Source organism: Tenebrio molitor, chromosome 7, assembly GCF_963966145.1.
Source record: "Tenebrio molitor chromosome 7, icTenMoli1.1, whole genome shotgun sequence".
In the NCBI taxonomy this organism is placed as follows: Eukaryota; Metazoa; Arthropoda; class Insecta; order Coleoptera; family Tenebrionidae; genus Tenebrio; species Tenebrio molitor.
In genome coordinates this window covers 11756935-11783061 of record NC_091052.1, presented here as the reverse complement: position 1 = coordinate 11783061, position 26127 = coordinate 11756935, and the positions used below count along the sequence as shown (strand labels likewise).

At 33.9% G+C, this 26127-nt stretch overlaps 3 protein-coding genes across 3 annotated transcripts; 2 read left to right on the top strand and 1 right to left on the bottom strand.

Annotated features, from left to right (window-relative positions):
* Nucleotides 1-78: 78 nt before the first annotated feature.
* Nucleotides 79-1902, top strand: LOC138135037 (uncharacterized). The gene is made up of 7 exons (XM_069053673.1): nucleotides 79-231; nucleotides 281-344; nucleotides 393-457; nucleotides 504-752; nucleotides 802-985; nucleotides 1031-1286; nucleotides 1330-1902. The coding sequence occupies exons 1-7, from the start codon at nucleotides 197-199 to the stop codon at nucleotides 1842-1844; spliced, it is 1368 nt and encodes a 455-aa protein (XP_068909774.1). The 5' UTR covers nucleotides 79-196; the 3' UTR covers nucleotides 1845-1902.
* Nucleotides 1903-2807: 905 nt separating this feature from the next.
* On the bottom strand, nucleotides 2808-11139 carry LOC138135036 (cytochrome P450 4C1-like). The gene is made up of 11 exons (XM_069053672.1): nucleotides 10983-11139; nucleotides 4563-4669; nucleotides 4423-4513; nucleotides 4187-4372; nucleotides 4073-4139; nucleotides 3897-4023; nucleotides 3670-3846; nucleotides 3553-3621; nucleotides 3337-3502; nucleotides 3111-3290; nucleotides 2808-3057 (listed from the first exon to the last, which is right to left on the bottom strand). The coding sequence occupies exons 1-11, from the start codon at nucleotides 11137-11139 to the stop codon at nucleotides 2897-2899; spliced, it is 1488 nt and encodes a 495-aa protein (XP_068909773.1). The 3' UTR covers nucleotides 2808-2896.
* Nucleotides 11140-21693: 10554 nt separating this feature from the next.
* Nucleotides 21694-23536, top strand: LOC138135035 (cytochrome P450 4C1-like). Its single transcript, XM_069053670.1, has 9 exons — nucleotides 21694-21766; nucleotides 21843-21949; nucleotides 21999-22275; nucleotides 22327-22396; nucleotides 22448-22574; nucleotides 22626-22793; nucleotides 22856-22924; nucleotides 22976-23141; nucleotides 23190-23536. Exons 1-9 carry the CDS (start codon nucleotides 21694-21696, stop codon nucleotides 23534-23536), a joined length of 1404 nt encoding a protein of 467 aa, XP_068909771.1.
* Nucleotides 23537-26127: the final 2591 nt, after the last annotated feature.

Here is a 26127-nt window from a genome sequence, read left to right as displayed (position 1 = left end):
TATTTATCCAAATGGGAAAAGAATGCAGCACTTGTGATTGTAACGTAACAAATGTACCTGACGTAATAAATCCTAATTAAGAAAAACTGTATATTTTTTACCTTCAAGTGTGCTTTTTTGACAGATAGGGATTTTCGTTCTATGTTGTTTTTGACATCTTTCAAAAATTTGAACGTTACTTTCAAAACTCACAATAATGTGGATCAATCATTCAAATGTGTTTTGCATACGGTAAGTGAATTCTTCCAATTTACTTTTTGGCGTGATGTTGTCCATATAGATTCGATTTTGGTCTTCCACTTGAAGACATTTTTCCACCAAACGATATCCACCCTAGACTACATGTAAGGACTCACTTCTACCAAAATCTACGGGACTAATTGTCATTTTAGAATCTCTTCTACCAGACCAATTTGGCACTTAAAGACAATCCCATGCCCCTGCGATATGTTCTCAGGTAACTTCACTTCCTCCAGTTTCAGCAGTCAATTTTCAATTTGTAGAAGCTTTGACAGTCCCCTGAACGACACATTACAAATGAAAGAAACGCTCGTTAATGATAAACTCTACTACGAAAGAAACACAAATCCTGCGGCATTTTTCTGGCTGATAAGACACTTCTTGGGAGTCTTGCCTCTACCTCTTTTTCCAAAATTCGCCGACGGTCAAAGATACGACTGGGAGTACCTGGCAGTCCAGTGCCGATTATTCAAAATGAAACAAAGTCCTCAACTCGAATCCGAGATTTCTTGGTGAACCTCCACTTCGTTTCTACTCGATTTGTTGACACCAAATTTTCAGGTGGATTCACAGACTGCCCAAAGCCAACGTTATGCTAATTTACGCCTTGATAACTTTTCTAAGAAAAATTTCGTTGAAGTTTGTCGCTTTGGACCAACTAGACTTGAAGAGCGTCACTTCTGTCACTCTCTACTTCGGTTCGTCTTTGTTTCAACGTCCGTACAGACCTGGACTCGTCACCAAAGTAATCGCACGTGTCACTACAAAGCAATTTTTAACTCAATTTTAGTCAGACAAGATGTACTATCCGCTGTTGTACTATTTAATCGTGAACTGGCCAAGAATCAAGAAGCAGAGATGCGACAGAGCTAGACGAAGAGATGATCGCTCAAGATTGTCTTCAATTTGGGAAAGTGAACCCAGCGATAGTCGCATCATGATGTACAACGCTTTTATGAGAAATCGACTCATAGATTGTAGTTGCCAAACTAGTTCTTGGTTGTTGGTGGATAAAACAAGGGACTTGGGGGGACGAGAAGAACAAGGTGGATTAGAGTTAACTGTTTGACTGGTTGATAGTGTGATCATTGTTAGGTGAGCAAACGGCGTTAGCAGACGATGGCAGTAAGAAAGTAGAATTTAGTGAGGAAGTTGAAGAAGGGGAAGAATCAGGTGGTGACAAGAAGGTTGGGTCAGACGACAGTGAATCGTCACCAAGATCACAAAAATGTGAAGAGGATATTAAAAGAAATTCTGTGAAGACAATTGTTTCTCATGAGTATTATGAAGAAATAAATTGTAGCGAGAATTCAAACAGCGAGACCATTATTTACAAGAAAGATAAATCGAGAAGTAAGAGCCTCACACCGAAAATTCTTTTGAAGCAGAAAATATCTGAAGCTAACAGGTCTCTGGTGAGCGTAATTTCAAAAGTGAATGAAAAATTAAAATCCAAGCAAGATACGATGGAAACGGCAACGCTGAGACGCCACAAATACAATCTCTTGAAAGATGTGAATGTGACGAAAGTGCAATCGCTTCATGTTAACAGATGTACCACAGATTCGCTTAATATTAAATATAAAAAGTTGTTGACAATCTGAAGCAAAAAGATTTTTTGTAAATTTAATCGAGTTGATTGTCAGTTTATTTTTCTAATAAAAGTTAATAAAAACACAAGGAAAAGTAATTATTTATTTAGAGACTCAAAGGTCCTTAACCTAGAAAGCAACTTTTCGATTACGACAAAGTTTACAGACGTTTACTGTAATTATAAGCTACAATTATCTCAGAATAAGTGGTAAAATGGGTTTTACCATTGAAGATAAAGCATTAATTATTAATAATAATAATCAATTAATATTCATTTTTCGAGAAGTAGACAACCAATAAAACGACTGTGCAAGTATACATATGCGTACGATCAATCTAAGACAAGCTTATCGATATAACAAAAGATGAGGTAGCACTCTTGATTTATTTTCTTTTTGATCACCCAGTACACCTCTGCGTGGATACATTTTGAACATTAAAAACATAGATGTGTAAGTTTTTTTATTGAAAAAAATTAGATTCAAGCCAACAAGGCATAAAAACATAATTTAAAAATTCAAAGTTAAATTTACCATCACAAGACATTCATAGGCAAGTTTCTTCTTATACAGGGTAAGTAACATAAGGCTTATTTCTGAATTTATTTTGTACGCAACCAAAAATACTAATGACGCTGACTACTTGATACCGTTTATAATGTGATTTAATTCAGTAATCAACGTAGGTATGTAATTTGGCTAAAAATGTCAGAATGACAGTTGATGAATTTAATTTTTGATTTCATTAATCAGGACAAGATAACGTCATTCTGACATTTTTAGCCAAATTACATACCTACTACGTTGATTACTAAATTAAATCACATTATAAACGGTATCAAGTGATCCTCATCATTAGTACTTTTGGTTGCGTACAAAATAAATTCAGAAATAAGCCTTATGTGACTTGCCCTGTATTTAATTACACAACACCTTTTTGTTTTGTAATTCATTTATGTACCTAAAATGCTCTAAAATAATTATTTCCTAATAAGATATTCAACTTAACAAGTGCCTTCCCGCAACCTGACTCAAAATGTACGAAGATAATTAGCTACCAACAATCAAACTCTTTCTTTTATTTTGATTAAATATCCACAAAGAGGTCTGACTGATATGTCAGTTGTCAATTTTATATCCTCAACTTTCCGTTGGCACTCTAACTCATAATGAAGAAGTATAGTTCCCAAGGTTATCTTCAGTTGAGTGTAAGCATACTGCTGAGCTAAAACAATCGTTAGCATTTATTTGTCCACCAATCAAAATATAATCTCGCACCTATACACTTCCTGGGACCCGCACTGAAAGGTATATACGCGTAAGGATGTCTTTTACCCACAGCTTCCGGTTGAAAATGATCCGGATAGAATTCATTGGGCCTCTCCCAAAGAGTCGGATCTCTGTGGACACAATATATCCCAATTCCCACAGTCACATTTTTCGGTATTGTAATTTTCCCTAAAATGAAAATGTCTTACAGCGGCCAACAAGTTCAAGTCTTCACCTAATTGAAAGTCTTCTGTTGTTTCCCGAAACACGAAAGGAGCCACAGTAAACAACCTTAAGGTTTCTTTAATACACATTTCTAAGTATTTCAACTTTGACACATCGTCCATGTCTAGAGTTTTCTTGTCGCCGACAACATCTCTCAACTCTTTGAGCGCTAGGTTCTGACGAAGTAATTAGTTTAGAAGGTACAGAATACCCTTATCAAACTTACTTGTATGTCAGGGTACGCTCCCAACATCATGCAAGTAAACGCTACGGTGGAACTGTAAGTGTCTTGACCCTGCAACACACAAAATCATTTGATTGAAGAGATTTCGAATTGACTAACAGTTGCCATGAGCGTCATCAAATGGTCAATACAGTTTTGAATAGTCAGACAGTTTGGGTCGTCATCTATCATTAGGGCCATCTGTTCCATCATCGATGGTACCCTCACTTCGTCAGAAGTAGACATTTTGTTATTTTTTATGCGCTCGATAATTTCCGGAAGTCTTGTGTTCATAATCTGCAAGAGAAACAGAAACTGTCAAGGGTCTTGACAGAGTAGTACTGTACTTCTTCGATCATTGTGGAGGCGATAGTCTTCATGTAGGCTTGATCTTTGAAGAACGACGTTTTCTCGTAGAGGTAGTTCCAGTGGAGCCAGACGTACCGCAATCTTGTGAAAGCGATGTTGTAAAATCTGAAATTTGTTAATTGGTGGTGATGTTTTTGTAAATGATTGGACAAACCTTCGGACAAACTGTGGAAGGTCTTTGTAATCGATCGAATGGTCGTTTTTGTCCTCAAGCAACACATCTAAAACAACCCGATTAGTACTACTGTTGTGACTAGAGAAACAACACCCATTGAATTCTCGAAGGCCGAGTCGTGCAAGTACAATATCACATCAAATTCTGGTCCACCCGCGTGGGGGCGCATCCTCTCGACAAATTTATCGGCATGTTTCTGGAACAGGTGGCAGTACCCCTCGATCATTCTTTGGGAAAATAGGGGTTGCAACAGTTTCCGGTGGGTTTTGTGAGTGGTACCTTAAATTCTAGTGATCACAAAATGCCGGAGGAGATACTAGTGTGCAAACCTGACGATGTGAACAAACCCTTCCCCAGGAAGGGCTCCAAGAACCGGTAGAAAAATGCCTTGGTTGTGATCTTCGAAGACTGTAAGACGATCTGAAACGAGAGTGCAGTTTTTGGTCGGATTTGAAGGAATTGTAAGTACCTGGAGTTGGTTGGGGTCTTTGACCACCACGATTAGTCGGGGGCCCATCCAGAGTTTTGTGGGGGATGGATAAGGGTTGACGATGCTGAAGATGACGTTTAAGATATCTAAAAGTAAAAATGTTGTTGCTAGAATTTAGCCACACCATCCAGGAATAATTGTTTCTTTTTTTTTGGATTAAATATGTGTTAATAATAAAATTTGTACAGACTTGATTGCGGTGATAATTTTAATTCATTGAGCAATTATTTCATTAAGAACAATTTGATTCGTCATTTTGCACACTAATGTTGTTAATTATTTATTAGTAATTGTTGTAGTGGAGTAACGTTAGGTTTTTATTTCGGAACCGGTAGCAAAAGCTCGGATTTGAACGAAATTTTTTTTAATATGTTATAAATAAAACATATTAAAACCTTTATAGGTTAAAAATTGCCGCTCATTGTTTGTTTCATTAATTTATTGTTTATTTATAAGAACTGAAATTTTCCGGTTATAAATCGTTATTTTCGCAAGAAAAATACTAGAGAACAATATAGAATGACTTTGGGAAGAGTATATTGTTATATTGAAACTTGTTTGCAATTAATTGTATGTGGAAAAAGAAGAACAATAGGCAGATGTTCGGTAGCCCGGTGTTGACCGGCTCAGATAGAAACACGTTCAGTTTGTCTTCTAGAGTTGCATAGTTAGCATTTTTTGAAGAAAATATATAATTATTTTTAATGGTTTTTGACAAAAAAGTGTTTAGTAATACTATGCGATCGAAAATAAAAAAAATCCAGAGGTCCGTGAGTAATACGCTTCAGTTGACAACACGTAAAAATGTAATTCAATTAATTCAAATGTCATCAGATGTCATTACAATGGAGAACTGTCATTATTAATTATTGACTATTAAAATTGCTATTGCAATATGTTCACTTCAGAGCAAAAAATTTTCATTGTGCAGTGTTACTTCCGGACTTTCAAGGCACTTACAGTGGAAAATAAAAAACACCAGACATAACAGTCATCATAAGTGTGAAACCGCCCTTCCTACATTTAAACTTATTTAGACTGATTGTCACAGTTTAGTTAATAACTGTGCTACAATCGTGTCAAAAATAAATTACTCTCTAGGATTTAGGGATATTCGATACTAGGTTGCCATAAATTTGGTTAGGTTGGGGGCTATGTGGTTTCTGGTGGCAGACAAAAGATATCTCAAAAATGTAAGGCTGTGGCTAATTCCTTGTCACAGTTGCTAATTAATGACTAATGCCTCGCTAAGTGATAGATGATTTTTCGTTTCACAATCAATTTTGGTTTCTGTCGGAATATTTAATTGAATTTAATCCCTCAATTCATAGTAACCAATCTTAGGCATTCAAAATTACTTCTGAAAATTCTAGTTACACAACATGAAAAACGTTATGTCTCCAAAAGTTCGAAATATAGGGAGTAGTTTATTTTTGACAAAGAATGGGTTATATTGAATTTTTGAAAATGTCACAATTTTGATGTCCGTTTTTTTTTACTCCCAACTGTACCAACAACTTGCCTTGATTATTTTGTTTTTCCATTCCTGGAAAACAACGTGTTCAAAAATAGGCCACTATAATTGCCCACCATCAACAATTGTAGATGAAAATGACATAGAAGAGGATGAAACCGGGGAAAATATTTAATTTTTATAATACACTTAATAAATTTTTATTTTCAGCATCTCTTGTATATTTTTTACCAATACCCGTCACAATGATCGTTTGAAGAGTTCTACTCACTTTGAATTTTAAGTAATTCATTGTCTTAGAATTTTTTTTGGTATTATGTTGTATTGGTAGGTGCTATTTAAGTTATTCTTTGCCAAAGAATATCCGACACACAAAACATTAAACACAGGAAATAAGATTTTAATGAAAAATGATAAAAGTTATTTTTTAGAAAATATTGTATGTTATAAAAAATTGTCAAAATTTGAACAGTATTTTGAATTAGTGTCTCGTATTGTCAAATTAAAAATTTTAACACGTAAAACAACCGACAAAAACACAACATGGAAGTAGCGCAAACTTTTCAATAATTTATTTAAACAAAACAATTCGGTTGCCATGGTAACCATAGCACTCCCGATCTTTGAAAATATCCCAATTTAACTATTATAAAAAAAAATAAGCACAAATATAATTAAAGAAATCATAATGCGTCGCTTTTTGTGCCGGTGAGTGTATTTCCCACTATGAGTGTCAATTTTTAACCTATAAAGGTTTTAGTATTTTGTATTCATGACATAAAAAAAATAAATTATTACAATCGGAACTCTTGCTACCGGTTCCGAAATAACGCCGTATTTTTGTCTATCGTTACTCCACTATTGGTAGCGTGTAGTATTATTGAAAGTGTCTATCAATTTAAATTTTTATCCTTTCACAATCGTGAGCAATAACTTCCACTCGTACTTGACAATGGCAGCAACAGAAGTATGTATTTGTAACAGACAAAAAAATAGAGTTTATAAAATGATTTTTGTAATTTGCCTCCATTTTGATTCTCTAATAGACATATTAGCGAACGCGACGTCATCATCTGGAATGTCCTTATACCCGTAGCCATTATTTCACGGAACATTTTACGAAAATTTTTAGGTTGGCAAAGCTTGATCCGTCATGCGTGTCAGTTTAAATTGCAAAAAATACGGTCGCGAATTTGTAATTTCTAATTCTTCTAATTTTTTTGCAATTTCACTTATTTCAGCGGGCGTACATGAAAGATTATCTTCCATATTCGTGTTTTGTGACAGAATTTGGATAAAACAAAAGACGACTTTGAAGACTTGATCAAATTTTTACTTTTAAAATTAAGACATTACCAACCGCCACAAAAATCCCTAAATCGAGGAAAGTAAACATTTTTGTTTAAAAACGGCTTAAAATGGGCAAATTACAAAAAATAGTATAAAAAACTCGTTTCATAAGACCTTGAAGCACTAATTCTTTAAAATAACTCGTGTCTACGCTACTCGTTTTTTAATCTTGAATTCGTGTTTTTTAATATACTACAGTCGAATTAAGAATAATGGAAACGTTTCTACGTGGTGTGATAGTGCCAAGAAAATTGTTTTGTTTTTTGTTTTAATTGCTATGCAAATAAGTTGAAAAATCAGTTTAGTCTGATTCATTCTTCTTCTTCGTCGAAAGTAGAAACTCTTTGAACACTGGCGAACTGGAGTACTATTGCGGGCAAAAAAAGTGGGACATCAAATTTCTGGCAGTTTTGAAAAATTCGATGTAGTCCAAGCTTTATTGTCATTTTTTTGACACTATTCCAGCTGACAGTTTAAAAATTTATTTTATACTCTTATTTTCCTTTTCCAAATACCCTCTTCTTTTGATAAAGGTAGATTTTGATTGAAACTTTGCATTAAATAAATATTCACTACGTGCTTACTTACAATCATTCCTTACAACCTACAGAGTGATCAACAAGGACTGAAGCTGTTGGCAACAATGACAACATGATGAAAATTTCAGTGAAATTGGTAGCATTACATTTTTAGTTGTCAATTTTGACGGGCAAATTCAAACTTCAAAATCAAGTGTCATTTTTGTATCAATTTATTCATTAAAATGGTTTTTACACTAGAACAAGACATTTTAATTGGTATGGCGTACTTTCGGACTGGAAATTTTGATGCTGCTAACGGTTGGTAGTATTCCACCATGTATTCCACGGAGCACGGATGATGCATTTCACCAATTTCAACAAATGTTCCCCGAGCCAGTTGTTATACTCGTATACCTTAGTTGCGTTTAAGCAGCATTGCACGAGATTGGTGCAACGTTACCTACAAACCAGTGATGGAAAAAGGCAAAAGCTACTGGTAGAAAGAACATCATCTACACTTACAGAAGATGTAGTCGAGAATGTTCGAGGTAGAATGGAACAAAGCCCTCGAAAGTCAGTGCGAAAGCTTTCACTCCAAACAGGTGTGATTCTTATCTAAAACACACGCATCCAAAGTTCTTTGTTGGACACGTTTAATGCAGGGCCTAATAATTCTTACCATTAGAAATCCCGTCATTCCTTTTCCTTACTGTACAAGCTTGTCATATGGAAGTTGCCTAACCATTTTAAAGAAGAAATTAAAGTTCCACCCTTACAAATTTTCCCGGATCCAATCCCTGCATCATGTTTCTGTTTCTCAGGAGGGGCATGCGGGCACGGCCTGTCGCTTTGATGAATATCGAAACAGTGGGCCATTTAATTAAGTACGGCTAATTACTTTTTATACTGTTTTTGGTCGTTTTGTACGTATCGTGTTTTAAAACTACCAACTCGTAACATAACCTAAATTTTTTGACATTCACAACTTGCAGCGGATGCCAACACTGACGCACAAAAAATTTTCATACTTTGGGAATATTTTCCTGTCATTTGCTGCCAACAGCTTCAGTCCTTGTTGATCACGCTGTACAATAATTAATGACAACGTCAATCAATTCAAAGTAGGGTTAGAATCAGATAAGGGTTATTTCACATTAAACGTCAAGACAATGACGTTGATGCCCCATTTTTTTTGCCCGCAATAGTACATAATAAATTTAAGAAGTGGTACTTATTCGTGCTAATTGTATCCACCTGAATGCATAAAGTAAAGGTAAACGTACGAGATTTTTATGAATTAGTACCAAAAATATCTGTTATACAGTGGCGGACAAAAAAAAGTAGGACAAGTCTTATTAAGAAATTTAGCCAAAATTGAGTTGAGTAAACCGAAGTTACTATAATAAATAAATAAATATTTTCACAGTAACCATAGAAAAGACAAGCAAATTTACATTAGCGAAAAAACATTGTCCTACTTTTTTTTGTCCGCCACTGTATAATGTGAGTAAAAGTACATATGACCGTTCACACGCAATTACAGATTTTTAATAAACTATTATTAATGAAAGTTTTAAGTGCAGAAATGTATGCATTAATTTATTCTAAAACTCTCCTAATGAATAAAATATGATATGATATGATAGACAGTCTAATGAAGTCTTAGTAAACACTATTATATCCTGCGTTCATTTAAATTTATTCTCAAAGTTGGGGTTGAAGAGTCGATTGTGAACGCACGGATTGCAGATCACGAATCAGCTGTTTAATTAAATGTTACGTTTTTACACAAGTGGTTGAGGATAAATTTAAATGAACGCACGATAGTGAAGCTTTAAATACAGGTGTCCTCTAAATGCATGGCAAAAAAATGTGAGTAGTTGGTGACGATAAATAGAAGTTAAATACAATTTTTTTGTCAGAAACAATATCACAAAACTTCCCATTTTTTCGGAAAATTTTGATTTTATTAGACTCAAAGTTTGTTGCTTTAGGCAACTTTCTAAGGAAATCTGAAGTATATCAACCAGTGACTATGTTGCTAGATAACTAATAAAAAACAGTGCGTGAAGTGAAACAAAGAAAAGGTTATGTGCGTGAAATCGCATTTCACACACTTTTACAGTGTATAGTTTCTATAGTTGCTATAGTACTAACAATATAAGAAAAAATACAGGTAAGAAAATAACCTACTTCACGCATGGATAACTAAAGTCTATTCAAAAATCAAAAAACCACCAACGTCGCATTTTCCTCGATAATTACTATCGGCAACGCTGTCTAGTGTAAAATTTGGTGAGACTTGTAATTTTGAGGTTCAATGATTATTAAGTGTCTTGTTTTTCTGGTCATGTTTAAGTAGAAGTAATAAGAATCATTGGGTCATATGCATAAACCATTAGCAAAAGCTTTTACTTGTATTAGTAAGAGATAGAAATACATGGACTCTATTAGATAGAAAAAGACAAATATATAGTATAAGCAAATGCTTATTCTTATGCATATGCATACTACTCAATAAATAAATGAACAATATGAACGAAATTCAAAGCAATTTAATTTTATTTTGAATCAAATAAATAATTTATAGTTACCAACATATCTACCTAGGGTTTTTTAAATTTTACCAACCTAAAGCCACAGGTGGTGGTTTTTTGATTTTTGAATGGAGTTTATGCGTGAACATCAATTTTTTGAATCAATTATAGAAAAAAAAAATCCACGGATTTTACAGTCTGATGAAGTTCAAGTGAGCGCACTTATAGTTGTCCGTTTTCTCTAAGGTTATATTGAGGCCGTAAAAGTTGTTAACTCCTAATAAGCTGCCCTTTTGTGTGGGTTTCAGAAGCTCCGCGCCCCTGCAATAAATCAAAACAACCAGCCGGGTTTGCCTGCTGTTTACAATCACAAAATGTTGCCTATTGTGGACAAATCAACTTTTACACAATGGAATAATTTTACCACCCCAATATAACCTTAGAGAAAACGGACAACTATACATTTTTTCTCCGTGTTTATGGCCTTCTTCAGTGAGAGCTTTGAGCTTTGACTTACCTTCTTTTTTGCAAAGAAATTTCAGTCCATTTCCCACCAGAGGATAGGCAAAGGGGCCCTTCAGTTGCGCAGCGAACAATATCAGTCTTCCAAAGTGTTTAAAAAATATGCAAACAACCAGCAAAAATGCAATGAGTAGAGCGTAGGTGGGCGCCATGTTTGAAAGAGCACTTCTTCCAGCAACGAGAGACTGAACCGTACTAAAGTTCCATGGAATCAACAATATATTGTTAAGGTGCAGCGAGAACTTTCCAGGCTTTTGTCTTATTTCAAAATTGACCTTAGAATGATATAATTTGTTGCACTGTAGTGTTATGGAATGTAATTAGGTATAACATTCTCGCGCATTGCTACATTATCAATGCAAATTGACTATTAAAAATATAAAAATTCATCGGGTGCTGTACGGTTTTGGGGTGTGTTGCGAATTAATTTTTGTGAAAGTCGCAATAATTGAAGTAAAAGTTGAAAGTGTGGTACGACTTGTTGAAAATCCAAAAGCGAGGCTAGTTCCTGATAAGTTGTTTTATAAACACAAGAACCAGGAAGATTGACACATTTGTATATTTGTAGGTATATGAAACGCAAAAATCGCTAAAACTTTTTAATCTTCAAGAACAGCTCCGATTTTGATGATTTTTTTTCAAATGAGTGTTTTTATATACAGGGTGGTCCCGATATAACCTGCCAAAAAAATTCTGGGTCATTAGAAGGATCTAACAAGTCCAAAAAACACTCCTTCGTTAGGTCCAAAATAATGGGGATAAATTAACCCCTATCCACACCCATTCGACGCTGCTGACCACAAAAATACGTACCTACTCAGGAAGTAATTGTTGGTGTTTTTAAGGATGATAGTATCTAAGCAACATAGGTACTATGGCGGCCAAAAAATTTTGGCCGTTACTTTCTTGACATTCAAGTAAAGTGTAAATAAACCTTTAGGAATCGTAACCCTACTTTCGGTTCTTGTCATTTTGACAATCAATGTAAACTGTTTGAAACTCAGATATTCCAAAAATCCGACATGAATGAACAAAATTAGAGCAATCATACATACCGGGTGTCCCAGAACTGCCGCATGATATTTTAAGAGCGTATTCTGGAGTGAAAATCAAGACTAAAATTGAAAGAAAAAATGTCGAGGGTCCTATAGTATCTATACCGTAAGCGATTTTCGCTGACCAATCATAAGACCTTTGCTTTATTGCTTTATTAGGTAAGCTCATTATTTTATTTCATTTCCATGGATTTTCATAATACGATAAAATTCTTTGAATTATTTGGTCCGCTGTAATCGAATAATAAATACCTACATTGTGACATTTCTTAACGTCATTTTGACAGTATAATTTTTTCTTAAAATCGAAAAGTGAACCGTTTTGAAAATGTTTACCGCTGCAGAGTACTATGATATGCTAATAGTTTATGGAGCATGTGGTGAAAATGCTTACGCTGCACGTTTTCCTCTTCGAGAACATCCAACTGCAAATGTATTTTCGCGTTTGGTAAATCGCGCTAGGAATACGGGGAATTTAGTTCCTCAAACTAAAGGAGTTGGTGGTGTTACACGAGAGGCTCACACTCCACAAAATGAAGAGGCTGTTCTTCAGGCTTTTGAGGAAAACGGAACGTTAAGTATTAGAAGCGTCGCTAGTATGTTGGACATTTCAAAAAGCACAATACACCGGATTCTAAAGGATAATCGACAACACGCTTATCATTATACGCGTGTACAAAATCTCTTGCCTGAAGATTTTCCTCTCAGAGTGCAGTTCTGTGAATGGTTACTGCAACAACATGAAGCAAATCCCAACTTTGTAAAAAGGATTTTATTTATGGATGAATGTGTTTTCTCAAGAAACGGAACATTTAACATTCATGATTATCATGTATGGGCAGACGAAAATCCACATGCAATTCATGTTAATGCATTTCAACATCGGTTTAGGATCAATCTGTGGACTGGGATTTTAGGAGATTCATTGGCAAGTGTTGATAAACAAACGATTAGCAGATAAAATCTCGACTGTAGAGTTTCAGGTTGGTCCGTTTGAATTTCCTCCAAGATTAAATGGTGAAGTCTATACTAATTTTCTTAATGATGAATTGCATGATCTTGGCACTGCCCTGGTTTCAACACGATGGTGCTCCAGTGCATTATACAAGGCAAGCTCAACAAGTCCTTGATAGAAGATATCCTGATTCCTGGATAGGACGTGGTGGGCCAATAAATTGACCGGCTAGGTCGCCTGACCCCACACCTTTAGACTATTTTTTGTGATGTCACATGAAAAACTATGTTTATCCTGAACCGGTGAACTCTTTAGAACAACTGGATGATAGATTGCATGAAGCTTTGGCAACAATTACACCTCAAATAATTCAAGGCGCCGCCCAAGCAAGCTTTAATAAGACGAGCACGCCTTTGTATTCAAATTGGTGGAGGTCATTTTGGGCAATTATTATAAGAGTATCTACGAATCTAGCTTTTGTTAAGGTATTATTCCAATCAAACATAAACCTCAATATTTTCCCTAGTTTTAAAGAGTCCGTTAACGTTTGTCAGCTCAACATTTACGCTTTCATCTTAGGGTGACGTGCCTCAACGCAGCTATTATAAAAATAATGTCACATTGACACTTCATTTCTGTCAAGTACAGTGGACCAGCTAAATGTATAAGAATTTTGAAAAATGTAAATATAAGTTGTTTCCTAGCAACTAGTCGGATTACTTAATATACCTTAAAACAGGTTGAAAAAAGCTTCACACGATTGGTTAATTTCAATAGTTTACCATTTAAATATCCTACGGCCCTCGACATTTATTCTTTAGTCTTAATTTTCACTCCGGAATACACTATTAAAATATCATGCGGCAGTTCTGGGACACCGGTAGATAACCTGAGGTAAACGTTCTCTGTAGTAGAAATGACAAAATAATTTTGAGTTTTAAAATATACCACCCAAAAAATAACGTTTATAATCAAGACGGTAATCATGATGACAATAAAGTACGGATTACAATTTTTTTATTTGATTGACAGACAATGACGGTCAAAATTTTTTGGCCGGCATAGTACCTGAATTGTTTATAACAAATCTCAAATCTGATAAACTAAATCAAATTAATGACATTTATTGAAAACGCTGTACACTGTGTGCGTTAAATCACCAGCTTATTTAAGTACAAAAGCTGATTTTGTTAACTGAGATGAATGAGTAATAAATAAAGGCATTCGTATAAAAGAGTACAGTTTATATGGCAACACTGCACATACCACAAATCGAAGTTGTCTAACTGTCATATACAAATTAAAAAGCTGTCACTATTGTCAATGTTTTGTGCTTATCCTAATTTTTGATTAAAATGAACAGTAATAAAAAGACACGGGGAACGAATGTAACTAAAAAGCAAAGGCAAATGTTGGCGTTGGTGGAGTGTGTAAAAAAAATCACTTCTTCTGAATCTTTTTGAAAAAAAGAAACTAAAACAATTTTAGTACATTCCATGCACAAATCTAAGAAAACGGTTTTCCCCTACGCTTATCTAATTTTATTTAATTCTTGAAGATTATTTGAGAACGCAACCCATTCATTTAATAGCGTTGGATTGTTTAAAGCTTCAACTACCACGTTCATTGAACGAGACATTGATGCTTGGGAGATATTTATACAGTAAGCGGCAAAAGTATGGCATAAATTCTTTAAAAATTAAACAAAATTTTTTTCAAAAAAATCTTTGGACAGGTCGATTTTAGTTTATAAAAATACATATTTTAATAGAAAATAAAATTCTAAGCAGTCATTTGTTTTCGAGTTATGACGTCATCGATAGTTTTTTTAAATAGAAACACCCTATTTTTTTTCTTGATTCTGATAACCCTTTCACATTGTCTAAATGACAGTATAAAAATTTTATTATCTTACATAAGGAAATTTTTGAGAAAAAAAAAATAAAGTTGGAAAAAATAAATTTTTTAATGAACAAAAACAAGTCAAAAAATCAAGTAGGTAAATCAAACAGTCAACTGTTACTGTCAATTTCATTCGTATGTGTTATTTGTTTTACAAAACGTTTTCGAAAATGACTCATTTAACAGAAACACAACGTATAGAAATTTTCATTTTGATTGGATGCGATAGATACGTAGGATAGATAAAACTGAAACAGGGGGAATTTCTTCATAAACTTGCTTATTGTCAACAAGCTGGAAGATGTCAATTCGAACATTTAATTCCATAATTTTAAGTACTTAGTAACACAGTTTTGGACTTGTTTTTGTTCTTTATAAAATTTATTTTTTCCAACTTTATTATTTTTTTTCTCAAAAATTTCCTTATGTAAGGTAACAAAATTTTTCTACTGGCGTTTAGACAATTAAAAGGGCTATCAGAATCAAGAAAAAAAATAGGGGGTTTTTGTTTAAAAAAACTGTCGATAACGTCATAACTCGAAAACAAATGACAAATGCTTGGAATTTTATTTTGTATTAAAATATGTATTTTTATAAACTAAAATTGACCTGTCCAAAGATTTTTTTGAAAAAAATTTTGTTTAATTTTTGCCGCTCACTGTATATTTATTTAAAATAACATCATTCTGGTTAGCCCCACCAGGGAAGAAAAAAATATTTATGAAAGGATATCAATTATTATTCACTGAGAATAATTTCTGATTAACCTTCGACCTTAAATCAAAATGAGTTGCCTTTTTCGATGAACTTAAGTAAAGTTCTAAATCATTTATTAGATAATTGCATAAATGCTTAGAGAGACGACACATATTTCATTCAGTTGAACAAAAGGATCTTCTGGATGTCTCGCGTTAATATCACCATTTCGTAATTCGGCATTTTCCAAATTTCGGATTGCCAAAAGATTAATTAAATTATTCATTTTGACCAATTTTCACTTAAATGTTGATATTTTTTCGTAATCGTAATTTTACACCACTTATAATTCCGCTCGCAAAAAAACGAATAGTATTTTGCGAATTCATAACAAAACGAATAGTCAAGAATTAGATTTACGAAGAATTCGCAGTTTTGCGAATGTTCGTAAAGTTACGAACGGTCAAGAATTGACCCTCTGTGTAATGAGAGTATCGTCTTAATTGTGGTTAAATAGCAAAAATAATGTATTGAATAAATTTATTTACACTTTACATATTCGTACTTTCAACTCTAACTGAAAATATCTACTAACTAATGAAAGGTAAACTAGACTAGAAAAATTATTTTATAACAAATGTTTTGTGTGCCTTCCGTTGCCATTTAAGCACATTTGAGTACGCTGGTACCAATTTTTATAAACAGAATTCAGCATTTCTGGGTTTTTATGAATCTGGTTCGCGGCGTCTGTTACGCGTTTCTGGAGTTGGCCTTTTGTATTTATTTCAACTTCGTATACCAAATCTTTCATGTGGTCCCAAAAATTAAAATCCAAAAGAGTTAAATGGAGGATCGGGGAGGCCATCGTATTGGAATCAGTCAGAACCAATCTCACATAAATGCAGATGTAGCTCTACAAAAGTACAACGACACGGAAGGACTCCTTCAGGAAAACGCTCGCCGTATGGTCGCATTGCCGGTCTTGAATTACCACGTGTTTCGCCATAGAGTAAATGCAAATCGGCGTATTCTTGTTTTGTAAATTTCATAACTTTTTGAAGAATTCGCAAATTTAAAATTAAACTTGACAAATGTCATAGGTGTTGCAGGTACCGTTGCTAAAGAAATTGCAACCAAGTAACCAAAATTACCTTTTTAAAACCGAGTAACTCATTAGCGTACAGCAAATTTTGACCAAATTTTCAATTATTTTTATCTCGAAAACGAAAAGACTTTTATTAGAAACTTTTTTTGTATATGAGTTCTACTCATCGTCACCTATTACTGGATTTCCTCTGGCAGGTTATATCGGGACCAGCCTGTATTATTTGAAATCAGAAACATTTTGGTTGGGGCACATAAATATTCATATTGTTTAAACAATAATTATGCTATTTATGGAAAAAAATCAGTTTATCTTCAAACGTCATAAAAGTGACAAATTGTGGCACTCAAATGACAAGGTGAAAGTGTTATTTTATGTGATAAACACATAAAATAGCAAAATTGACTATTTTATGTGCTAAATTACATAAACTACAAAAATCAAAGAGTTCAGCGAAATCATTTATTAATATTTATTGTGAACATATAATTATTTAACACTGGGTTTTGAAAAAAACCACTTTCACTCACTTCATTTAAGTTATTACGATTTATCATGAGTAATTAGTAGATAATTACACAATACTTATTAATAAAAAGCTAGGAAAAATAATAGAAATATTTATACCGCATTCATAGACTACAAAAAAGCCTATGATTCAGTACCACATTCATGGTTAATTAAAATTCTTAAAATTTATAAAATTAATTTGGATTTGATTAACTTTTTATCTCATGTTATGACATTTTGGAGAACTACTTTAAATTTATCAATAAACAATACTAAATTAAAATCCGAGCCTATTCAAATTAAACGGGGAATTTATCAAGGAGATTCTTTAAGTCCTTTATGGTTTTGTCTAGCCATTAATCCTTTGACAAATCTATTAAATAGCACTGGATATGGTTTCAATATTAGACTTAATAATACCACACTATCCAAATTAAATCACCTTCTTTATATGGATGACATAAAACTTTATGCATCAAAAAAGAATCACATTTTATCTTTACTAACAACAACTGAAAATTTCTCAAATGATATTGGGATGAGTTTTGGTATTGATAAGTGTAAAATGCAATCAATATGTCGCGGCCATTACGAACATTTAGAATATATAACTCAAGAAGGAGAAATCATTAAAAATTTAAATAAAGGAGAATTTTATAAATATTTAGGTATTAATCAATCAAATCATATTCAACACTCAATTATAAAAGAAAATTTAGAAAAGCAATTTTATTTAAGAATTAAATCTATTTTAAAATCAAAATTAAACGGTAATAATTTAATTAAAGCAGTTAATACATATGCTGTTCCATTACTGACCTATTCTTTCGGTGTTATAAAATGGTCCAAAACTAATTTACAGAACATAAACATTAAAACTAGAGTTCTTTTTACTAAATTTAGTAAACACCATCCTAAATCTGCTATTGAAAGATTTAATTTACCACGCGAAAACGGTGGTAGGGGTTTTTCAAATCTAGAAATACTGCTAAAAAATCAAATTGCTTCACTAAAAAATTATTTCCTCAATAGAGCTCGTGATAACATCTTTTTCAATGCTTTGGTTTCAGCCGATAAGGGCTACACACCTTTAAATTTAAGTGATAATATAATTTCAGACATTGTTAAGCCAAATATACCTGACACAATAGCAAATATAAAACAGAAGTCTTTACATGGGAGATACTTTAAAGAACTGGAACAACCAGAAGTTAATATTCAGGCCTCTCATGCATGGCTTAAGAAATCAAATATTCACCCTGAGACGGAGGGTTTTATATTTGCAATACAAGATCGTGTTATAAATACAGGAAATTATAAAAAACACATATGCGGTTTACAATCGATAATTGATAAATGTAGGATTTGCGGAACTGAAGGGGAAACAATTGAACACATCATTTCTTCTTGCACTGTTTTGGCTCAAAGCGAATATAAAAAACGACACGATATATTAGCTAAAATTATACACATGAATTTAGCTGTTAAATTCAATTTATTAAAGAATACACAACCACATTATAGTTATACACCAGAAAGTTGTTTGGAAAATGACAGTTACAAGTTATATTTTGATAGAACAATTTTAACTGACATTCATATTAAGCATAACAGACCAGACATTATAATTTTAAATAAACAACAAAAGCAAGCATATCTTTTAGATATAGCTGTTCCAAATTCACATAATATAACACAGACATATAACACAAAAATTAATAAATATTTAGAGCTGTCCGTTGCTATGAGAAATCTTTGGTGTTTAGAAAAAATTTCGATTTTACCACTTGTAATTTCAGCAACGGGAATAGTACCGCAATCTCTTTTTAAAAATTTAAAAATTCTGGATTTAGATAACACATTGGTAGTTGAAATTCAAAAAGGTATATTATTATACTCATGTCACATCGTGAGGAAGTTCCTTAACATTGACACAGAACATAATACACAACAAAGTCATAATGCGGAGGCGAGACGCCGGTAATTATGTTGATAAGCACTGCACTATTACTTGATAGTAATATCCGTAATAGTGTATGTACTCCGGCAAAATTGCCGTGCCGCCGGGTGGAGGTGGGATAGTGTAGTAATTTAAATCACTAAAATTGCGTTCTAATGGTGTTCGTTTTATGGTTTTATTGCGTTTGAAGATAAAATAATAGTATATTTTATTCGGGGTAAAAATAATTTTATATGGATTAGCTGAATTATTTGCCTTACTTCGTTCGGCAGATAAGCGTTCAGCTTTGCCATACAAAATTTCATTTTTACCATTAATAGTAATGAGTATTTAAGTGTTTTTTTTTTTCATTATATGTATCATTATAAAAAACTTTTACACAAGTTTCCAAAAATTGGTTGGCCGATGATTTTGAAATTTTTTCAAGGGACCTAGATGTTGATTCTAAATAACTTTTCAAAATAACTTTTTATCGTATTTACCACATAAAAGGCACTTTACTCTACAGAAAAATAGTTTTTTTTGAAAATTTCCAAGGCCTACTTGACTTTTCAAAACTAAAATTCTGTTAAAAAATCTAACCAAGCAGAGCTAAACCCCAAAAAATTAAAATATATATCGATTTTTTTTTATCTTTTACAAGAGTCGTTTCACCTATCCGAGGACACACTGTATAAGAATGATATAATTCATTCAAACTTTTGGCCGTTTTAGTGCCATACAGTATGAGAATACGCCTAAAATTCGTGAGGTATGATGTATTATAAAGTAGCATTTGTTACCACAAATTGTCTACACCCATGCACATTGAACTTGCTTATTTGCATAGAATTCCGCTACGACATGATCGATAATACAGCCTGGCTACGAAAATTGGAGTCACTTTTCCATATTTGCCCAAAAAATGAAACTACACTACAAGAAAAAATGAAATGGAATTGCTGGCAAAATTGTTTTTTTAAGGTAACTATGCTTTCAAAAAATGTGGTAGCCGATTAGGATATGTTACACACTAATGAACCTGCAGTCTTACAATTGCTGTTCCACCAGGTCGACCTTCTTTAGCACGATAATATCATTTTGTGATACATTAACAATTGTTAAAAATAGTGACAATTGCACGAATTATTGAATTCTATGTTGCTATTTAATTAAATATAACACGTGTTCAGTTGAAAAGTTTATCAAATTGGCTTTGATTTTTGTCGCTATCTTTGTCTATCCAACTCAATTTATGATGTTGTTGTCTTTTAAAAAATAAAGTCAAAGCCAACTTGATGAACATTTCAATTGAACACTTGTTATTTTTTTTATTTGAATTTTCGTATGCAGCGCCTGCTTTGAATTGTTTTGTTTTTGATCTCTTTTTTGTAAAATAGGTACTAAAAACAAAAGATTTTGAATTTTGCAGTAATTCAATACAACAAAAATAAAATCTCTTTCAGTTCAGCCATCAGTTAAAAAACTATAGCTTCCAAATTAAATGAGATAGTATTATTTTTAGCATTTTTCTCATGATTTTCTATAGTGTCAGTTTATTGAACGAAGATACCTTTTTTGTTATTTTGATTGAGCAAACATTTTACTACGATGATGCGTCTGACAACAGTTGTCATGTGACTTTCGATTTACGTCCAATTTAACATTTAACAAAACAATCTAAAAATGGAGTTTGTGATTAATAAATTGATAAAAGTTAGGTATACGAAAAAATTAGTTCTGCCTATGTGTAAATTTTCGGAATAAAATAATAATTCTAAAAGCGAAGAATTTTTTTTGGTGGAGTTATTTTATTCTTTGCGTCGCTCAACGTTACAAACAATAAAATACACTTAACACTTTATAGTCTTCACCAGTTGTGATGGTGTGAATTTGATTGTTAAAAACACAGAAAGCTCGTAGCAACTAATTAGTAAAATCCGCCGTTATACATATGTACTCGTACATATTTAGTTATGCAATACTGAGTTTAATTTACCAGTTTGATTTCCCTAAAAGCATAATTAACTCTCATAATAGTCATAATTAGCAGATTTGTAATTTTTCATTGACAAAAAGAATAAACTACCAATTTAATCCACATTCAAATACACTTTGTGAGAACCTCACAGATGAGATCGTCCCTGAGACACTTTTCTTGTCGGATTCTTCAAACTAAAACATTGTTAACATAATTTTGTTGTTCTTGTAACAATTCCACTTTCGATTATGACTCCTCACTTACTCAATTACTTGTCGTATTATTCGGCGAAGAACTAGAGAAACAGCTTTCCTCTCCTAGTCAAGGTAGCATTACCCATAAAACATAAAATATAAAAAGATTTATTCCAAAATTTTCAGTACACTTTAGACTACGAAATTGTCAGGTGAACTCTATTCGTATTAAGTCAATTTAAAAAATAAGTCTTCCACAATCTTATTTTAAATATCAGAATGTCTTGGCTATGGACAATTCTTGCAGTTTTCTTAACCTGCGTATTTGCCTGCTACCATTGGTCACATAGACGTCTTTACCAACTTGCGATGAAACTGGACGGTCCTCCAAGCTTACCCCTCATCGGGTGCACATTACCATTTCTCTTCAACAAAACTGAAGGTAAGTACCTATTTAAAAAACTATTTATCTAGCAGGAGCAAGCCTTGTTAGTAACTTCCGACGAGATTTATTTCAGATCTTCTTTACAAAATATACGACATGATAGCAGAAGCTAACTGTCCCGCTCGTTTCTGGTTGGGTCCAGAGCTAATTGTTGCCTTCAAAGATCCGCAACACGTCGAGGTACACTAAGAGAGATTGCTAAAGTAAAAACCAACAATATCTTTTTTAGAAAATTGTGGCCTCGTCTAAGTTTAGTCATAAACACGACATCTACGAATTTCTCAAATGTTTTTTAGGTGAAGGATTGATAACATCTTCGGGACCAAAGTACAAACCCCACAAGAAGGTGATACAGCCGATTTTCAATCTGAATTTTTCCAAAGACTGCGTTCCGGTTTTCGAAAAACACATCAAGACTTGTGTTGAACACCTGGACGCTTGCGTCGGTAGTAATCACTTCAATATAGGACACTTTATTCATTCTTGCACAGCTGACATTATCGGAGGTACTACATAGATCTGTCAGGCTTTCCAATTGTAACGTTTTCAAATTTCAGAGATTCTGTTTGGTTATAGCTTCAAGGCTCAGCAAAAACAGAGCACCGAGTACATGACCGCCTTTGTAGAGTAACTCACTCGAAATGTCGATCACTTCTTGTCTCACATTGATTATTTCAGTATCTACAAGGTGGCGTTCGAAAGATTAGTCAAACCGTGGCTGCATCCTGACTGGACTTTCGGTATTAGTTCATCAGGAAAGAGGCAGAAGCAGATTTGTGATCTTTCACTGGAACTGATGCGAAAAGTAAATGTTTGGACTTTTACGCGACCTGAACATTAAAAAAAAATGTTGTAGGTGATGGACGAACTGAAAAAACGGAAAAGTATTCTGCTTTGCAAGAGTAGTTCAGATGATTCGCTTCCGACTCCAGTGATTGATAAAGTTGCCCGAATTTGGGAGGACAATTCGGATTTGTTTGACAGTCACGATTTGTGGTTTCATATGATCACGCTTTATATGGCAGTAAGTGATATACGTAGTGAAACAAAGAATGTTTAATATACCTATGTTTTGACAAAATGCAGAGCCAAGACACCATCGCTTTGATAGTGTCAGCAACGTGTCTGTGTTTGGGAATGTATCCTGACTACCAGGTAATAAAATTGAAAAGCAAAAAAATGTTTTCAACCAACTAAATTTTTTAGGAGAGAGTTGTACAAGAGATAGACAACGTGTTTGGAAATTGTCGAGCTGTAGCAGTAGAAGATATTGGCAAGCTCGCATATCTGGACATGTGCGTGAAAGATGTATTCAGATTGTTCCCCATCGCTCCTTACATTTTGAGAAAGACCGTGGCAGACCAACAAATAGGTAACCTCTCTCGGAAAAAGTTATCACCATAACTGGTGTCGCTTTCAGATAAGCTGGTACTTCCTAAAGGTTGCGGTATCATCATTCCAATTTACAACCTACACAAAGACCCAAGGTACTGGACAAATCCGGAGGATTTCCACCCGGACCATTTTTTACCGGAAGTAGAAGAGAGGAGACCTTCTTATACGTACATACCCTTCAGTGCCGGACCTCGAGGTTGCATAGGCAAGATTTTCGCCAACGTCAGCGTCAAAGTGATGCTGGTGCATTTGCTTCGACGGTATGAAATAGAAGCTACTGGGAAAATGCCAGATGTGAGGTGTACAATGGACATCTCTGTGAGGGCGCTGCGTGAGTACAACGTGAAAATAAGAAGACGAGTCGCGAAGTAACTTGGATACACCACATAATACTGAATACATAATAATTAAAAAATTCTTTGTGGGGACGTGAAATAAATATTAAAAATAATGTTTATGGAGGTTTTCTCATATCTTTCCTTTCAAAAACCATAACCTACTCGTACCTGATAAATAGTATATTGTACAACGAGGGTGGATATGATGTCCATATCGCATGAGAACGAGATTTGGGGCCCGAGCGAAGCCTCAAACGAACGAATGCGATATGGACAATCCAGCCAACTTGTACAGTTTATTTTTTCTACGACCAGTGATGCCAACATTAAATAACTGTAAAATGAAATAAATTATATTTGACAATTTAATTCATGTATAAAAAATCTCATAAGGCGCTGTGATTTTGTCACTTTGACAGCGGATAAAAGTTTGCCCTAACTTTTATCCGGCAAAAACACTCAGGTAACTTATACCTTTAGTTGCTAGGCATCTAATACCTTTAATACCAAATAAAAAAATTAAATTTGTATTGTTCATTCATTAAATTGTCTCGCCGAATTACACTCGAGGTTTCATTTAGTCAGGAAAAATATTTATTTGCAACTCACACTAATTGCTTGACAATTAGACTCGAAAAATTGGCACGATAAAATCAACTCCGGCCTACGGCCGTCGTGCTTTTATCATGCCAATTTTTCTCGTCTAATTGCTAAGCAATACGTTTTCGTTGCAAAAAATATTTATCCGACTAAATGAAACCTCTTGTGTAATTACAGTCGAAAATTACACTATTTGGTGTATTTAAATTATTGTTTGTTGTTTGTTCTAAATCCAAATCGATCTGTAAATTATATAATTATATTTGAATAAGAATTTATTATCAGTTGCTTCGTTTATAAATTGCTTTATTTGGTTTCAAGACAAAACGCAAGATTTTTTGCTTTTGTACCCACTTGACCTTTCAGTTTAAGGAACGATCGGAGCTTGCAAAATTTTGAGATGTCGACATTTTCTTTGATACTTAAAGTTGTCCTTAACATTGAATAAGTAGTCCAGAGAGTTGATGGTTTGATCCGTTCTGATAATTACTGCATATAAGCTGTCATTACGTTTTCCGAGATTATTGTCATCTTGTTCTGAAGTTTCCATTTCATGAATTGCGAGTACGCCAATTCGTATTTTGATTTCGATTTTTCCGAGAGTAATGATTGATACGTACTGTTCGCCGCCTCACGGACAGTTGGAGGCGTAAATGGAAATTTTTTGTCGGAGTCACTTTCCATTTTCACTATTTTACACAATTTTGAGTATTTTGACAGTCTTAAATATTATTGCGCCATCTGTCGTCGGATTAGCGTAATAGAAAATGGTGCTCTGTTATTGGCTGGATTCCACAGCTGGATTCATAGCCTAACACGTATAATTGAAATTTTTTAATAAACAATTGTCAAAACGTTGTCATGTTGGTATGAGCCAAACAGTGATTTTTATGATAATACGATGAGCCACACCGAGTGTCAACATTTTTTTAATGTAACTGAGCCTGCGCCCCGACGAGCGAGAGTTTATTTCAAATTCGAAAAAGATTTCTGCTGATATCTCATTAAATTTGTTTTGAAAATGAATTTGCGGAAGAAAGGTACGGTAAGTGAAATGAACATAACCTTAACTATGATTTGGTGTCAAATTGTTATACAGCTGGTCCATATGAGCACATTTTAGGGTGGTACAGAGTGGTTTTTTACTTAATTTTGACATTGACAATTGTTTATTAAAAAAATTTCACTTATAGGTATATGAAATCTTATACTCACACTTAATCGCAATTGTCTACATTTTAATCCTATAGAGCGTGCTGGAATCGACTAATATACAGTCGGGAGTAGAAAAAGTCTAATAAAGCACGCTATACTTGGGCCAACCAACAGATATAGTAATAAAAAAAAGGGGATGTGGCCTAGTTGCGTAGAACGATATACGCCGAAGCCTGTTTCACAATGAAGCAGGTTCTTTGGCATTTGTCATTCAAATAGAGAAACAAAACTCTTGAAAGAAAACTATTTTGTAATCCAAATCGAAAAATGCCGAGGAAAACAATCAAACATAAACACGTGGTCAAACTCCCGAAGCGAGGTTAAAATGAATGAGATGCCGGATGCCGTCAAGTAATTTTTGTGGATGTACATCAGGCTTTCGAAAATTTGCGCACGTTTTGAATAAGCCAATTGGAAGCTGCTATTTAAAATACGCGGGCACTAGGGGGCGGTTTTATTACTATATCTGTTGGTTGGCCCAAGTATAGTATTTAATGGGCATCTGCAATAACATTTAAATTCAAAAATGTTTGCAGTTATCATGGCGGGCCCTTGTAGGGGTCATTTTCACTGCATGAGATTAGCAGTCCATTGGTGGGTGAGATGCTCTTGGCTTGAGCGTAACTGTCGCAATTTATTTTGGTGGCGGTTCTATCTCGAGCTACTTACATAGTATGTACCGGGTGTCCCATCACTTGTGTCCCGTAGGAAAATGACTTTAAAACTAAATTATATTTATATGAAGGTATTATAGATGCATAAATACTGTTCACCGCCACAAAAATTGGGTATTACTTTTTTGTTAAAATT

Coding starts and splice junctions, on each gene's coding strand:
- LOC138135037 (XM_069053673.1), top strand. CDS start 197: ATGTGGATCAATCATTCAAATGTGTTTTGCATACG. Junction 345..392: donor ATATCCACCCTAGACTACAT/GTAAGGACTCAC, acceptor TTGTCATTTTAG/AATCTCTTCTACCAGACCAA. Junction 986..1,030: donor GACCTGGACTCGTCACCAAA/GTAATCGCACGT, acceptor ACTCAATTTTAG/TCAGACAAGATGTACTATCC.
- LOC138135036 (XM_069053672.1), bottom strand. CDS start 11,139: ATGGCGCCCACCTACGCTCTACTCATTGCATTTTTGCTGGTTGTTTGC. Junction 3,503..3,552: donor GAGCGTACCCTGACATACAA/GTAAGTTTGATA, acceptor TTACTTCGTCAG/AACCTAGCGCTCAAAGAGTT. Junction 3,291..3,336: donor AACAGAAGACTTTCAATTAG/GTGAAGACTTGA, acceptor TTTTCATTTTAG/GGAAAATTACAATACCGAAA.
- LOC138135035 (XM_069053670.1), top strand. CDS start 21,694: ATGAAACTGGACGGTCCTCCAAGCTTACCCCTCATCGGGTGCACATTA. Junction 22,397..22,447: donor TACATGACCGCCTTTGTAGA/GTAACTCACTCG, acceptor TGATTATTTCAG/TATCTACAAGGTGGCGTTCG. Junction 22,575..22,625: donor CACTGGAACTGATGCGAAAA/GTAAATGTTTGG, acceptor AAAATGTTGTAG/GTGATGGACGAACTGAAAAA.